Below are 16,239 nucleotides of genomic sequence, written 5' to 3' on the forward strand. Positions count from 1 at the left end.
ATCTTAATCAGTTTGTTACCTGAATCAGCAACAATAATATTACCCTGACTATCCAAGGATAAACCCCAAGGATTGGAGAGCTGACTATCAAGGCTTCCTTCCCCACCAAACATACCCATGTACCTACCGTCCCTATTGAAAATCTGTACTCTATGGTTATTGTAGTCTGTAACAAAAATCTTTCCATCCTTATCAAAGGTTATACCAAAAGGAACTCGAAATTCCTCCTGATTGTCACCTTGGCGACCAAAGAATCTTATGAAATCCCCATTACTGTTGAAGATTTGAACCCTGTGGTTCACCTGGTCAGCTACTGCTATTTCATCCCTGTTACTCACTGCCACCCCCAGAGGATTTTTAAACATTCCAACATCCGAACCTTCTTTTCCAAATGACAAAACAGGTTTGACATGAAATGGTTTTACTATCACAGAAAAAGGACTATCACGAACATGTTCCCCATTTACCTTAATTGACAATTTACAGCTACCTTGAACTTTAGGAGAATAGCTAATGTTGTAGATTCCATCTTTGTTATCATCTATTTGCACTTTTGTCACGCATTCTCGCCCATGCTCGTCTCTCATCTCTACCGTTACATTCTCACGCTTATCATAACACTGTCTTTTGTTAGCGTTTCTTGTGGTCAAATTGAATTGAGCTTCACGCCCAACAGTTCCTTCTCTGAGTCCTTTGCCTTCAGCGATGGATTCATTTGCTTTTGTTGGGAACAATATTTCCAAGAATCCAATTTCTTCACCTTGAATAACGTTCTCAATCTTTTGGTTTTCCACGAAAACCACTGTTGGCAGATATAATTCAGGGTCACGAGAAATATGCTTGGTTTGCTCTGTTTCTTCCAAAATTGTTGCCAATGATTTTTTCAGCTGAATAACCTCGGCGTTTATACTGCGTGTTAACAGTTGATCAGCTTTATCCAGCGATGATTCGATCATAGTTATTTTCTGCTGAATCTCAGTCTTTGTCCTTGCAACACTTTCACCCGACTTCCTTGTTTCGTTTTCCACCGCAGCGAGAATATTTTGTCTCTTCCCTTGAATTGTTTTGATCAAGTTATCAGTAAACCTGTTGACATTTGTTTTCACGTTTTCGCTTTGTTGAATCAGTTTAGCGTACTCTTCGTCAAGTTGAGTAACTAAGTTCACATATGCCTGTAAGTTTTGTCTTTGTTCTTGTATAAGAGCTGTCATCTCGATCTTTTGAGCCTCGGCTTCTTCTTCGATTAATTTCAATGTATGTCCTCCATGATCCAAAGTGACGCAAGCTTGGCAAACTGCTGTTTCGCATTCCTTGCAGACGTACTCGAGCTCTTTTTCTGATGTCCTTGTTTTGGAACAAAACACGGGTCGCCTCAATACATCCTCATAGTCCTTGTCTTGGAACTCTTTCACTGCAAGAACACGATGATCTTTATTGTTTCGCATCATGTTGTGTCCAATTAGGCACTGTTCACAGTAAAACATGCAACACTGAAAGCAGTACGAAGCTTCGGAGCTTTTCTTGTCGCAGTTTCCACACGTTACTTGGGTTGTGTTGCATTCTTTTATGGCCAGCACATCAATCATGCCGTTCAGATGAAAGCTGGTCGGAAGATCCTTCAGATCGCCGCTCGCAGGCACTCTGCTAAGTGCTTGGCACTTCGGACATCTGAATGTATTTTGACCACCACTCGTCTGATGCCAGTGTTTCAAACAATGTAGACAGAAACTGTGTAAACAGGGAAGCTGTCTGGGATCCTTAAATAAGTCCGAACACACCGGACAAGAAACTTTTTCGCGGAGATTGTAAAACAATGTTCGGATATCGATGCTGTTTTCGCACAGAAACGAGGAGTGACCTTGCGGCAGTCTTTACCACACAATGGAGTCTTGTTATTTCCTATCTTTAGATTTTCTAGGAATCGTAAGCGTCTAAGCCAATCACAGCACGCTTTTTTGAGGTTATTTCACGGCCTGTGGTTTTGGTAATGTGCTCCTGGGCGACAAGCTTTGTTTGCAAAAAAGTTATGCCAATCAAAAACAGAAAGAGGTCAATGCAAATGCTAAAAAATGCGGCGGAAGGTACTAGTAAGAAGTTAGTCTTATTGGAACATTTTTAATTCCTTTCTTTCTCTTCCACCTTCTCAGCACTTTTACACCACGCAATGGAGTCTAATGATTTTCTGTCTTCAGTTTTTCTGGGAATCATTGGCGTATGAGGCAGTCATAGAAAGCTGTTGTAAGAAGTTGTTGACGTTTTTGTTTTGGTTTCTGATTCCCAGGTATGTGTTCTTGGCGCGCCAAGTCTTTGTTTGAAGACACAAAGTCAAGCAAGATGAAATACGAATGCGTTGGTCAATAAAATGGGGTTAGCGAAGTGAACTGTGAAACCACATGTTAAACCGCGACAATTATAAGAATTGTAAAATAGAAAAAATAATTTGCGGCAAAGCCCTCTAGACGAGTTAAGGTTTGATTATTTTTAATTCTCTTTTCTTCTTTTCGATTTTCTTTGCAGTCCTTTTACCGGACAACGAAGTCTATGACTTGTGATCTAATAACAGAGCTCTTTCTGATTCAAGAAGAGGTTGTTGACTGTTTCTTTTTGGTCTGTGATTCCCAGGAATTTTTTCTCACTTTGTCAATTAAATACAGACAAAAATGATATACAAACAGGCAGTTATGTGTTCAATAATTTGAAGTCTGCTACATAAAGTATTACAAGATCGCAAATATAAGGGATTGAATTCAGCAACGGTAAAATACTACTAATTTTTATCCTCTTAACCGGAAATTTGGAAAACCTAACCTTCGACCAGGGTCTGTTGTCGTTTCGCGCGGTGAACCGTTTGTGCGGGAAACGGGAAACGAGAGAAAGTGAGGGTGGTACGGAAAGGGAGTTTGATTGCAGCGAGAACTGAACCATTGTTTTCCTTAGGCCCGGTTCATAAGTCGAACTTTACATGAGCCGAACCTAATCATTTGGTTCGGCGCATGTAAAGATCGACGTATGAATCAGTTAGGATCGACAGATTTGTATTTGGGTCGACCCGCCGTTCTATTCGACTGCGCCAGTCGAATCGAACGGTAAAAGTTCGACTTCGATTCAGACGTCGAACTTTTACATGTGCCGAACCAAATGCATACATTACGTATAAATTATATCTATCCCAGAGGTCTGCGCGTTCCATCGACTTGGCATGTGCAAAGGACTTCATTCTGAACAAGAAGCTGTTTCCAGCTTATACTCGGGCCATATTTGACTGTGTGGTGCGTAAAGCCTACAGTCTTTTAACAGTGATAACCTCCAGCATCGCCAATTCCCCCAAATAGATAGCCTGCGAGCAAGCTCTCTTGGAGGTGGATCCTCTTTCCCCCTCCCGCCCCCCACCCCCAAGAGAGCTTGCTCGCAGGCTACCAAATAGATAGATGCAGAAATATAGTGAGGCAATAAGTAACCACTAGATAGAATTGCATTTCTTGCAGTCAGCAGGGTCAGAATGAAATACAGGGGAAAACGACATTTGTCATACGAATGCTTTTTATATTAAAATCCCGGGATTTAATCCTTACGTTTTCACTTTTTGTTTAGAGACAGAAGCCATTTGTACGGTCCTAATATGAATGTGACGCCGGGGACGGATCGTAATTTTCGGTATGATCTAGACCCGGGAGGGTACTCCATTATGTGACCTTAACGGGGACGTGCGGCCCGATAGGGTGTGGTTTTCAGGGTGTTTTGTCTTGAACGGGGTATCTATTTCATCACTTTCTGTCTTAAACAGGACCTAATGGCAGATTGTGATTGCCAATGCATTCAAAATACAGTAAGAAACTGGTGTATTCTTATTTCATTCTAGTCTTAAACAGGGTTGATTTGGGGTTAAATGTCTTAGAAAGAGCCTGAAAATTTTGAATTCTGTCTTAAACGGGATAGGGAAATCGTATTCTCTGTTTGAATAGAGTAATGTTTTCTTCAAATGTTGTTTTTGAAGATTTTGTTCTGAGAAGTCTTGAGGCTTCGCCTTTGATATAGCCTGTATTGGAAAGTTTCTGTCGGTTTGAAGTGCGTGTGCACATCAAGAATAGATTCTTTTTTTTTTAATCTTTCGCATCTCAGACAAGTATATTTAGTTGTTTGGAAACAAGAAGAACAAGCACATTACTCTTTTCCCGCCATCTTGTTACTCGGGCCGAAAGACGGACCGAGTTAAGGTTTCGGTAGCATTATCAAATTCTTTTTTCTCTTTGGGGTCGCGATGGGCCGAGAGATAAGACTTCGGGCCACGAGTTAATTATTGTTCTCGGTCTCGTTTTCTGTACTCGGCTGGTACGAGTTACGTTTTCTGTCGTCTTATCAAATTCTTTAAATTCTCGGTCGCGTTCTTTGTTTTCGGGCCGTGAGGAGTGTTTACAATATGCGAGCCAGACGTGCAAGGCATGAACAAAACATGGGAGGCATGCGAGGCATGGACAACCCCAACATAAACTGCTAACCGTTAAGCTAACCGGGGAGCTATTTAAGCTAACCTAAGTGCTATTTAGGCTAACTGGAGTGCTCTTTAGGCTAATCGGAGTGTTTTTTTAGGCTAACCTGAGTGCCTCAAGGTTAGTTTTGTTTAACCGAAAATTTGGCGACTAAATCAGTCTATGACCTCGCGGGCCAAGATAGATAAAGATGTCTCACGTTTACTATAGAAAAACAATCAATGTAGAAACGGTTTCTGTCATCAAATGAAAGGTGAATAACCCTGAATTTCATTTAAAAATATAAACAGCGAAACATTGAAAAACGTACAAAGATATAAACGTACGCGTGATGCGTAACGTTACTCTAGATCCCGGGGGGGGGGGGGGTACTCAACAGATGCTTGGGTAGGGAGGTGCGGCCCGGGCGTTCAAACCCTGACCCTGTTTAAGACACAATTCTCCGATTTCCCTATCCCGTTTAAGACAGAATTCAAAATTTTTAGGCTCTTTCTAAGACATTTAACCCAAATCACACCCTGTTTAAGACTAGAATGAAATAAGAATACACTAGTTTCTTACTGTATTTTAATGCATTGGCAATCACAATCTGTTTAAGCCATTAGGTCATGTAGGGATAGCTGTTTGAGACAGAAAGTGATGAAATAGATAGCCCGTTCAAGACAAAACACCCTGAAAACCATACCCTATCGGGCCGCACGTCCCCGTTAAGGTCACATAATGGAGTACCCTCCCGGGTCTAGATCATACTGAAAATTACGATCCGTCCCCGGCGTCACATTCATATTAGGACCGTACAAATGGCTTCTGTCTCTAAACAAAAAGTGAAAACGTAAGGATTAAAGACTGAGTAATTTTTTACTTAAAGTTTCTCGTTCTGTATCAGTATTACAAATACTGGTCTTAAAGAGTTATAAAATAACACTTATGTCCGCAAGCCGCAGGACTAAAATCTTGGTCAGTTGAAATGAAAAATTAAGACCCCCTTCCCCCCTTCCTCCACATTTCAATGATGGGAAAATGGCGTGTTTTGTTTGGTTGTCGAACAGTCATTATTGATTTTGGGGGAGTAGGTGGGGTGAGGGGGGGGGGGGGGGGCTAATATCTTTATTTATTCCGGTTCAAGGTTGAATCTTGAACAGTTGAAATATAATTGATTAAGGCCACCCCTCCCCCTCCCATTTTAATCATGGGAAAATGACGCGCTGTTCGTTTAGTGCGAATCCATCATTGATTTTGAGGGGAGAGGGGGGGGGAACGGATTTCTTTCTTTTTTTTTTTTTTCAATCTGTCCAGGCATGCAGCAGCCATATTTGCTCTCCCCAGCTTACCGTTTGCTTTCCTCATTCAAGATGGCTGTAGGAAAGTATGGAGAATAATGAGGTTTTGTCTAAAATCAGGTCCAAGGTCCGGCAATCCAATGGCTCGGTCCAGCCCACGGCTCGCCGCCCGGTCAAGATTTTCATTGTTTACGATGGAAATAGTCTAAGCTATGTTTTTTGCTCACTCTTTCCCTCAAAGAAGGTAAAATAGGAGACAGATTAGCCTGTTCCAGGCTCCTAGAGAGACGCGCGAAGGAGAGGGCGAAGGGACGAAAACGAGCTTTATCCCTTCGTCAGAGCGATTATATAATTATTGCCTTATTAGAAGTGGTCCCACGCAAACGGGGATTTTATGGCACTACCAACCCTAAAATTACAGCCAAATTACACTATTTACGGCTACCCACAACACCTTTCCGTCTTCTCGCATAAGCTCCAACAAGCCGGTAAATAAATAAATAAATAAATAAATAAATTGAAATTTCAGTGGTTTTCACAGTGGCTCTTTCATCTTTGTTTCCTGGGAATGTCGGTTTTTGTGGAGGGAGGAAAACCAGAGTGCCAGGAGAAAAACCCTAGGAGCAGAGACAAGAGCAACAACAAACTCAGCCCATATGTATATGACGTTAACATCGGGAACCGAACCAGGGTCACATTGGTGGGAGGCGAGTGTTTTCACCATTGCGCCATCCATGCTCCTCTAGTGAATGTTAAACAGCTGGGTGGGGTCAAGTACACCCTCCCCCGCTCCCTCCTTGCCTCCACTCCCCAGGATTTCCCCGTAAATGCAATGTTTGTGACATCATTGGCAAACGATCATAAAGCACAAAATCAGCACAATACTATAAAGTCAGTTGATATTGAACGATATATTGTTAACAGTTCACAGATTATGATAGACTACTACACAAATAAAATGTGGCATCTACAACCAATGCAACATTTTCCTTACATCTAAGTCCTACAATTATTCTAAATGGCAATACTACAGTGAGTCTAAGGCTTAAATTAGCAGTTGCTTACTAATAGCCCAATTTCGATAGTATTAAAATTTAGCCTGAAACAATAACATGTCTAAGGCTGAATTTAATATAATTATCGAAATTGGGCTATTGTAATAATCACATGACTTTTGATGAACACTGATTGTTTCATTTAAAACCAGAAAGATTTGTATCATAGGTGTTTGTTAAAGATACATTTTCCAGACATGATTAGTTAAAAAAAACTGTGGATCTTTAGCCAATCAGGCGTAGAACCTACACTGATTAGCACAAGGTGTGTTGCCAACAGGGTGCCTAGCAACGGACCAAAAAGCTCAATAACTTGATTACCTCTAGTAAATTGATCAAAAAATAAATAAACTAGTAAATTTTTGTCAGTAAATTGACAAAAAAGCTCGATTGCCTGTCCCAAACTTCAAATGGAGACCGGGCCGGCTAAAAGGAACAGGAGGCTCTGGGGACGAGAATATATCTATACGCTTGTCCGTACAATAACTTAGATAAATAGATTGTTTATTAAAAAATATACGAGCAGCCCGAGGGCTGAATAGAGTATTTCAAGAAACCAATTAACTTTCAACAATGGTACAATCAGAAACAATATATCATGTGTGCACATTTAATGATAAAGGGGATGTAACAAATCAAATAAATGAATAAGATCTAAATGAGAAATTCAAAACAAGTACTTTAAAACTACTACTACTAAGAAGAAGAACTGTTATGTATTCATGAGCTCATTATAAAAGTATTCTTGAAATGGACGTCGGTTTTCCACTCTGGAATAGCCTGGGTATCAAGCTTTTTGGGGGAGAGGGGGAAGGGAGGAGGAAGAGAGGAAGGGGAAAAGGGAAGAAAAGCCACGAAAGCATTGAGACGAATATTCCGCCACACGATGAGCATGACGCTTCGCCGCAAATAGTAGCTAATCAAAATAACTTCCGGTTCTGTCATGTCAGCGATGACCGGTGTGAGAGTGTGACAACACATGTTTTTCTTTATGTTTCATCCAATCAGTGCCAACGTCCAAAATTCGGACGTTCTTAGACACAGACTTCAGAGAGATTCTTTGTCAGGCCTTCATCTCCTCCAACCTCCTCCTACCCCCCTCCCCTCGCTCCCCATTTCTCCCTCCCCTTAGGAAGGCCTGATACTCAGGTTAGAGTGGAGAACTGCCTATTTAGCCTTAAGGGATACGCTCCGTGATTGGTAGCGGGCAACAGCTTGTTCAAACGATTGTCGTTATCATTAATCAAGATGGCGTTAAATACATAATTTCAGATGATTTCATTGTAACCAACAATCCTAGGGAAGTCTGCTTTCTTAGTGCATTGTTGTATGGTGCTACAGGCCAATTGATTGACCATGCCTTTTACTGGACGCGTTCCACTTCGTACCTCAAATACACAAGCAGCGCCAGGCAGTGCATAGTTGAAAACAGGTACTTCAGTGCCTCAGCAATCTCGTCCACAGTTTCCATATTCAGAGTATTCAGGAATTTTTGGTCAGCGGGTGGGCGCCATGAGAGACTCTGGGGAATTCGAAAAAAAAAAACAACAACAACAATTGTTTGATTGGCTGCTCCGTAACGGCTTGTATTGCTTTACCGATGAATAAATTCCAGTTCCCCAGAGTCTCTCCAGGCGACTAACCGATGGCCAAAGAGCCTGAGGACTCTGGGTAGGAGATTGACGAACCCTTACACCCGTTTCTAGACATTTGAACACATTTAATATTAGTGATGTAGAAATACCCTTCCTGATGGATGGCCCTATATGTTAACTCTCCATTGTCAGTAAAGTTATGGAATGCTAGTGGGCAATCGATTTTATACACACATGAAAGAATTGATAAGCGCGCTGCAGCATGGATTCTTGCCAAACCGTTCTTGTGTAACCGAGCTCTTGCCAGTCTTACTCAAACGGACAGTCCTTAGATATTAACATTCAGACAGATATGATTTATCTGGACTTTGCTGTAAGGCCTTCGTACTGTCAATTACAGCGTTTTTCTGTCAAAGCTAAGGCTTTACGGTGTAAAAGGTCCACTGTTCTGCTGGTTCAAGGACTACCTAACTGAGCGTACAAAAAGGTTGGTTCTTGAGGGTGCGGGGTCACTTTGGTCTCCTGTGACCTCTGGTGTACCGCAGGAGGGCATTTTAGGCCCCATGTTGTTCACCCTGTTTATAAATGGCCTGCCGGTTGAAGCTGCTGACGGCGCGAAGGCTGCACTCTACGCCGACGACACCAAGCTATATCGAAATGTCTCGTCTACAGGAAACTGTGACTTTATATAAAACACTCTCTCAAATATGCACGACTGGGCATTGTCGCAGCGCAATAATATGAGATTCAGCACGTTGAAATGTAAAGCACTAACTGTAACTAGGAAAAAGACCCCGATTGGTTTTGACTACTCCCTCGACGATCTCGTACCCAGAGTCCTCAGGCCTTTTTTGGTCAGCGGATGAGCGCCAGGAGAGACTCTGAATGACTGAAATTTTACTAAAGTTTTTTGATTGGCTGTCCCATAACGGCTGCGTAACGGCTAGCATTGTTTTAGCGCAGAAATCCTGTGATAATAAAACTCCAGTACCCCTGACTCTCTCTTGGCGCCCACCCGCTGACCATAAAGCCTGAGGAGTCTGGGTATGAGATTGCACCCTCGATAGCATAACCTCGACACGCGTCTCAGAAAAAAAAGATCTTGGCGTCGTCATAACTAGGACGCCATTTTGGAACTCACACATCCATACTATCACTGCGAAAGCAAACAAGCTTCTTGGTTTGCTTAAACGGACTTATCCCCTTGACGTCTCTGTTAGGCGCTCCCTGTACTTGTTTTTGGTCAAGTCACAGCTGTGTTACACCACACAAGCCTGGTCGCCCGCTTACGTTATTCTGATTGCTGAGGTGGAACAGGTGCAGAGACGTGCAAGCAGGTGGATTCTAGGCACGCGCAGAGGCGAGGTGTCATACAAGGAGCGGCTGATTATGCAAGACTTACTTCCACTCTCTCTAGATCGCAAAATCAAAGACTTGGTCTTTTTTCTATAAATGCCTTTATTGTAGTACTGATGAAGATGTTCTGAACTACGTATCTTTTGTTTTCCACGGTCGTACAAGATAAAGTAATATAACCCCTTTAATCTACGTACTCCTCTTTGTAAAACATCTACTTTTAAGGCCTCGTACTTTAACAGAATGGTTAAACTTTGGAAATAGGTTTGTAAACTAGCACCCCCAAACAGTTTTCGCTCACCTAATCCTTTTCAACTTTTTGTCCGCAAATTAATGAGCACTCATCTGTTGAGGGTATATGAACTCAATTACCCCTGCACGTGGACGCTGGTCCCAACGTGCCTATGCCACTCTTAATTTTTTTCTCTTAACGAATGCTTGAGTATTCATTTTGTTTTAATTTAGATCTTAATCCAGGGGCGGTGTCTCGCATGGGACGTTCGTCCTATTGCACCTGCCCCTTTTGGGTCTTGCTTCTTTCTTTTTAATTTATATTACATATTGTAAGAGAAGCACCTAATAAAGCTTTTTAAAAAGAAAAGGAGGAAAAGAAACACCCTGGTGGATTTTTGTCCGTCCTGGCAGTGTTTTTAATTCAACTAACAACCTCGATGGTTCAGACACTCTCCCCAGATCGCGCTCGCCTTTACCAACCAAGGCGGCGACAACTCCATTGAAACGTCCCACAGAAAAATAGGGGGAAAGTGAACAGTCTAGTGTTTTCATGACGCCTGCTACAGAGGGGTGTTCCAGGTTTTCCCACAGATTGAAGTCTTACCTGTGACTTTAAATAAAATTTCGGGTGTCAAATGTGATTCATCTGCTGATCTTCCTCAAGTACAACAGGAGTTCTGTACAATGATCATTGACTGCTGTGTAAAACAGTGCTCGTATGAAAAATTCCTTACGTTGCTAGCCCAGGTTAGATGGAGGTGCCTGTCGAAAAATCTTCAGTAAATTCTCGTCAAGTCTGATGGTTAATTTGGCTTGCTTTATACTAAGTCAAGGCATTTGCCGTAAATGAACTAATTGACGCCCTGTGTATAATAAAACCCACCCCCACCCCTTCCATAAAAATTCAGCTAGGCTACCACTTAAGATTGCTTGATCGGCATTTTCTTTAGCTTAAGATGCGAATCATCCAGTGTTATTTGTTTGTTAGTTTCTTTTTCTTTGTTCAGGCATAAAAAGCGAAAGCGAGCGAAGCGCACAAGAAAAAAGAGACAAACCAAAAACAAAAGAAAAGACAGTGATCATGAAAGTGAATCTGTATACCTACATCAAATACCAAGAGTTCGTTTTCAATAACAAACTGAAGAAACTGTACTCTCCGGAAAGTCGAGATTTAAGCCCACAGTTTTTTTTATACCCTTTATAGTTCAGAACTATTCAAATGGAACTCAGTTTAATTTTACTGAGTATACAAGTATTTTCCAAACCGACTCAATTAATCTTAAATCCTTATTCCCTTCCCTTCCCTCTCTCCCTTTGTTCCTGTTTTGTGTGTGGATGGAAAGCCTTCGGCGCAGCCGTTGTTAGGCCCCAGGCACACTAATGCGTTTTCAAAAGAGTCTGTTTTCATCTCGACGAAAACGCAGGAAAATCTATTTATCCACACTAGTCTGTGAACAGGCTCCAAGGTGGGGTATATATAGGGCGAAGAGAAAAATCAAGCTCGCGGTCTAAAGCAAGAAAGAAAGGGAACGGAACGGCGGCATCAAAAGAGTAACTGAAAATTGCATGGCTGATCTGGCTGCGTAGAAACGTTAGCACGATAACGACATGAGAGACAACAAACCGAGAATCAAAATGCAACCGTGGGGAGCTGTTTCGCGTTGGTTGGCTTTCATCAGCACGGTGTAGCACAGAGAGAGAGAGTAGAACAACCAACGTGAGGCCAGTTGTCTACCAAATGTACGTGGTAATGACTCCCAGATGGGCCATTGGACTTGGGGTTGCGGATGTGTTAACATCGCATCATAAGACCATTTGCCATCTTGGATAGATACTCCAATTAGAATTGGAATCGATGGCATGTGACGCTTTTTACGTCACAGTTTTCAAAGGTCTCCGTGTTCACCTGTCCACGCTAAAAACGAAGCGTTTTCAATTAACGACGCGTTTTCAAAAGTCTGTACTTTTCAAACCGTTCTCGAAAGTCTCCCTTTTTATCGGCGTTCTTGGGCGTCTAGTGCGGACAATAGACGAGAACGCCTCAAAAAGCATCCGTTTTCAAACGAAAATGCATTAGTGTGGATAGGGCCCTAGAGTCGTCACGCGTGGGGGAGAAGCGTTGCGTGACGTCCCTATTAACGGTTGCGTAGGAGACTAGGAAACTGGGAACGAGGTTGAGTGATCTTGGATCAAAAATTTTCCCAAAGAAGCGCACCGTAGGGGGTAACAGTTACTCTCACATTTGCTTTCCTACGATGATGCCTGGTAGGTTGGGATCACTCAAGCTATCAATGTGTGTTGAAAATTGTAGAATGCCACGCCATTGGTAAAAATTCATCGCAAAGAGAAGTGTCAGGATTTGCTACCCCAAGAAAAAGAGCTGACGTGACATCGAAAACAACACCATTGGCCCTGATCACTAACTGAATTTGGGGTTAGAGGCAAGAAACATAAATACCGATTACACAGTTATACACACACAAGATGTTTATTTTGTTTAAGCAAAGTTGTTTACACTATCAATTTGTAAATTTTCAGATATTGTCTATCGCATTTTTTCTACAGACGATTGTACCAATAATATAACATTACACTTCTAACTTTCTGATTGATATTGAAATTCCCGTACAGATTGTTCTTTTAAAATATAAGTAAAGTACGTAGATATTTTTTTTTGTACAAGCATCTACCACACTAAAAGTATTGTTCTTGCAAAGGTGAAGTTTTATGTTGAGCCAGCCAATATATTAATGAACAAAGCGATTAACAATGGCTCCACCACCAATAACTTCACTTTCGAGCTGACAGTCTCAAGTAGTACAAGTAATACAAGAAGCAAGATGTATACCATGCTTAAATACTAACCTTAGAAAAACGAACTAAAAAACACATTCAAAAATAAATTTGAAAAACATCATTTCTACACAACATGATAAGGCAAATTTCTTAAGAAATATACGATAGCAACAAAGAGCGAAGTTATCCTTCCAATGATAGAAAACATGCAGTAAACTAGGTAATAGGTAGCTTGTTAATATAATCAACTGCATCAGATCCCTAGTGTTATAAGAAACTAAAGCTAAAAGTATTCGTTACATAATTCTTTCTGGTATAAATTTTAATATTCAAACTGGTTGGTTATTCTCATTGTATCCACGTTACCTACAAGAACAACTCCTTTTCTCTATCAACTTTTTAAAGGCTCCACTCACAGGAAAAAAGGTAAGTACAAAAAAACATTGCTAGAAAATATTCGAGCTTATTCTTCTTGATATTCAGGCGGGGGGAATTTTTCACTCAAATATTTGAATGCGATGATTGCCGTACTCACACACAACAATTTGATTATTGCTTAGAACTGCTACTGAAAACGGATTTTCAAATTTTCCTAAGTTGCTGCCGTTTGTTCCAAACTTGCCAACAAACTTACCATTCAGTTCAAAGACTTGTATTCTGTGATTATCCCGATCACACACCATCAGTAGTCCAGACTTAGTCACTGACAAAAAACGTGGATAATTTAACTCGCCATCCCCTCCCCCTGGCTTACCAAACTTATACTTATATTCCCCCTTCCTACTGAAGACTTTTATGCTATGATCACCAGCGTCTGACACTATGAGATATTCTTCACATTGAACACAATGGACAGGAAAACTAAAAGAACCAGGCCCGCCTATCTTCATTACAAAATTGCCATCAGAGGAAAAGATCTTAATTAGCTGGTTACCTGAATCAGCAACAATAATATTACCCTGACTATCCAAAGATAAACCCCAAGGATAACAGAGCTGACTATCAAGGCTTCCTCTCCCACCAAACATACCCATGTACCTACCCTCCCCATTGAAAATCTGCACTCTATGGTTATTGTAGTCTGCAACAAAAATCTTTCCATCCTTATCAAAGGCTATTCCGTAAGGACGTTTAAATTCTCCCTGATTGTTACCCCTGTGACCAAAGGATCTTATGAAATCCCCATTACTGTTGAAGATTTGAACCCTGTCGTTCAGCTGGTCAGCTACTGCTATTTCATCCCTGTTACTCACTGCCACCCCCATAGGATACTTAAACATTCCAACATCCGAACCTTCTTTTCCAAAAGACAAAACAGGTTTGTCATGAAATGGTTTTACTATCACGGTAAAAGGACTATCACGAACATGTTTCCCGTTTACCTTAATTGACAATGTACAGCTACCTTGAACTTTAAGAGAATAGCTAATGTTGTAGATTCCATCTTTGTTATCATCTATTTGCACTTTTGTCACGCATTCTCGTCCATGCTCGTCTCTCATTTCTACCGTTACATTATCACGCTTATCATAACACTGTCTTTTGTTCGCGTTTCTTGTGGTCAAATTGAATTGAGCTTCACGCCCAACAATTCCTTCATTGAGTCCTTTGCCTTCAGCAATGGATTCACTTGCTTTTGTTGGGGACAAAAGTTCCAAGAATCCAATTTCTTCGCTTTTGATAATGTTCTCAATCTTTTGGTTTTCCACGAAAACCACAGTTGGCAGATATTCAGGGTTACGGGCATTACGCTTGGCTTGATCTGCTTCTTCCAAAATTGCTACCAGTGATTTTTTCAGTTGAATGACCTCAGCGTTTATACTTCGTGTTAACAGTTTATCAGCTTTTTCCAGCGATGATTCGATCAAAGTTATTTTCTGTTGAATCTCAGTCTTTGTTCTTCCAACACTTTCACCCGACTTTCTTGTTTCGTTTTCCACCGCAGCGAGAATATTTTGTCTCTTCGCTTGAATTGTTTTGACCAAGTTATCAGTAAACCTGTCGACATTTCTTTTCACGTTTTGGCTTTGTTCAATCAGTTTAGCGTAATCTTCATCAAGTTGAGTAACTAAGTTCTTACACGCCTGTAAGTTTTGTCTTTGTTCTTGTATAAGAGCTGTCATCTCGATCTTTTGAGCCTCGGCTTCTTCTTCGATTAATTTCAAAGTATGACCAGTGTGATCCAACATGACACAGCTTGCACAAACTGCTGTTTCGCATTCCTTGCAGACGTACTCGAGCTCTTTTTTCTGATGTCCTTGTCTTGAACAAAACACGGGTCGCTTCAATACATCCTCATAGTCCTTGTCTTGGAATTCTTTCACCGCAAGAACACGATGATCTTTGTTGTTTCGCATCATGTTGTGTCCAATTAGGCACTGTTCACAGTAAAACATGCAACACTGAAAGCAGTACGAAGCCTCGGAGCTTTTCTTGTCGCAGTTTCCACACGTTACTTGGGTTGTGTTGCATTCTTTTATGGCCAGCACATCAATCAAACCGTTGAGATAAAAGCTGGTCGGAAGATCCTTCAGATCGCCGCTTGCAGGCACTCTGCTAAGGGCTTGGCACTTTGGACACCTGAACGCATTTTGACCGCCACTCGTTTGATGCCAGTGTTTCAAACAATGCAGACAGAAACTGTGTAAACAGGGAAGCTGTCTGGGATCCTTAAATAAGTCCGAACACACCGGACAAGACACTTCTTCGCGGAGATTGTAAAACAATGTTCGGATATCCATTTTGTTTTCGGACAGAAACGAGAAGTGACCTCGCGGCAGCCTTTGCAACACAATGGAGTCTTGTGATTTTCTATCTTTAGCTTTTCTAGCAATCTTAAGCGTATAAGCCAATCACAGAACGCTGTTTTAAGATGTTAATTGACAGTTTAGTTTCTGATTCCCATGAATGTGCTCCTGGTGCGACAAGGGTTTGTTTGCAAAAACGTTAAGCCAATGAAAAAGAAAAAGAGGTCAACGAATTGAACTTTATTGTTAAAGCTTCTTTTACAAAGCTGCCAAACTACTGTACAGGGATAATTATACATAATGCAAATGCTAAAAAATGCGGCGGAACATACTAGTTGGAAGTTAGTCTCATTGGAACATTTTTAATTCCTTTCTTTTCTCTTCCACCTTCTCAGCACTTCACACCACGCGATAGAATCTAATGATTTTCTGTCTCCAGTTTTTTCTGGGAATCATTGGCGTATGAAAGCTGTTGTAAGAGGTTGTTGACGTTTTTGTTTTGGTTTCTGATTCCCTGGTATGTGCTCTTAGCGCGCCAAGGTTTTGTTTGATGACACAAAGTCATGCAAATCAAAAAGAGATGAAATACGAATACGTTGGTCAATAAAATGGGGTCAGCGAAGTGAACTGTGAAACCACATGTTAAACCGCGATAATTATAAGAATTGTAAAATAAAGAATAATTTGTA

General features: G+C 41.2%; 2 protein-coding genes and 1 long non-coding RNA gene across 3 annotated transcripts in view; 1 reads left to right on the top strand and 2 right to left on the bottom strand.

Annotated features, from left to right (window-relative positions):
• The window catches only part of LOC146448511 (E3 ubiquitin-protein ligase TRIM71-like), a 2,210-nt gene extending 513 nt beyond the window's left edge, over positions 1 to 1,697 (bottom strand). Inside the window, exon 1 of the mRNA XM_085102539.1 lies at positions 1 to 1,697. This exon is cut by the window's left edge and continues 513 nt beyond it. Within this exon, the coding sequence (XP_084958665.1) occupies positions 1 to 1,586 (1,586 nt within the window). The 5' untranslated portion in view covers positions 1,587 to 1,697.
• The window catches only part of LOC146448509 (uncharacterized), a 13,999-nt gene extending 1,177 nt beyond the window's left edge, over positions 1 to 12,822 (top strand). The window contains exon 2 of the long non-coding RNA XR_014861062.1: positions 12,725 to 12,822. This is a non-coding gene — a long non-coding RNA (uncharacterized LOC146448509). The remainder of the gene's footprint in view (positions 1 to 12,724) is intronic.
• LOC146448510 (E3 ubiquitin-protein ligase TRIM45-like) overlaps positions 1 to 15,618 on the bottom strand; it is a 16,593-nt gene extending 975 nt beyond the window's left edge. The window contains exon 1 of the mRNA XM_085102535.1: positions 12,937 to 15,618. Within this exon, the coding sequence (XP_084958661.1) occupies positions 13,301 to 15,544 (2,244 nt within the window). The 5' untranslated portion in view covers positions 15,545 to 15,618 and the 3' untranslated portion in view covers positions 12,937 to 13,300. The remainder of the gene's footprint in view (positions 1 to 12,936) is intronic.
• Between the last annotated feature and the right edge of the window lie 621 nt (positions 15,619 to 16,239).

The sequence above is a fragment of the Pavona decussata genome, unplaced genomic scaffold, assembly GCF_977016875.1.
Source record: "Pavona decussata unplaced genomic scaffold, jaPavDecu1.1 SCAFFOLD_912, whole genome shotgun sequence".
NCBI lineage: Eukaryota > Metazoa > Cnidaria > Anthozoa > Scleractinia > Agariciidae > Pavona > Pavona decussata.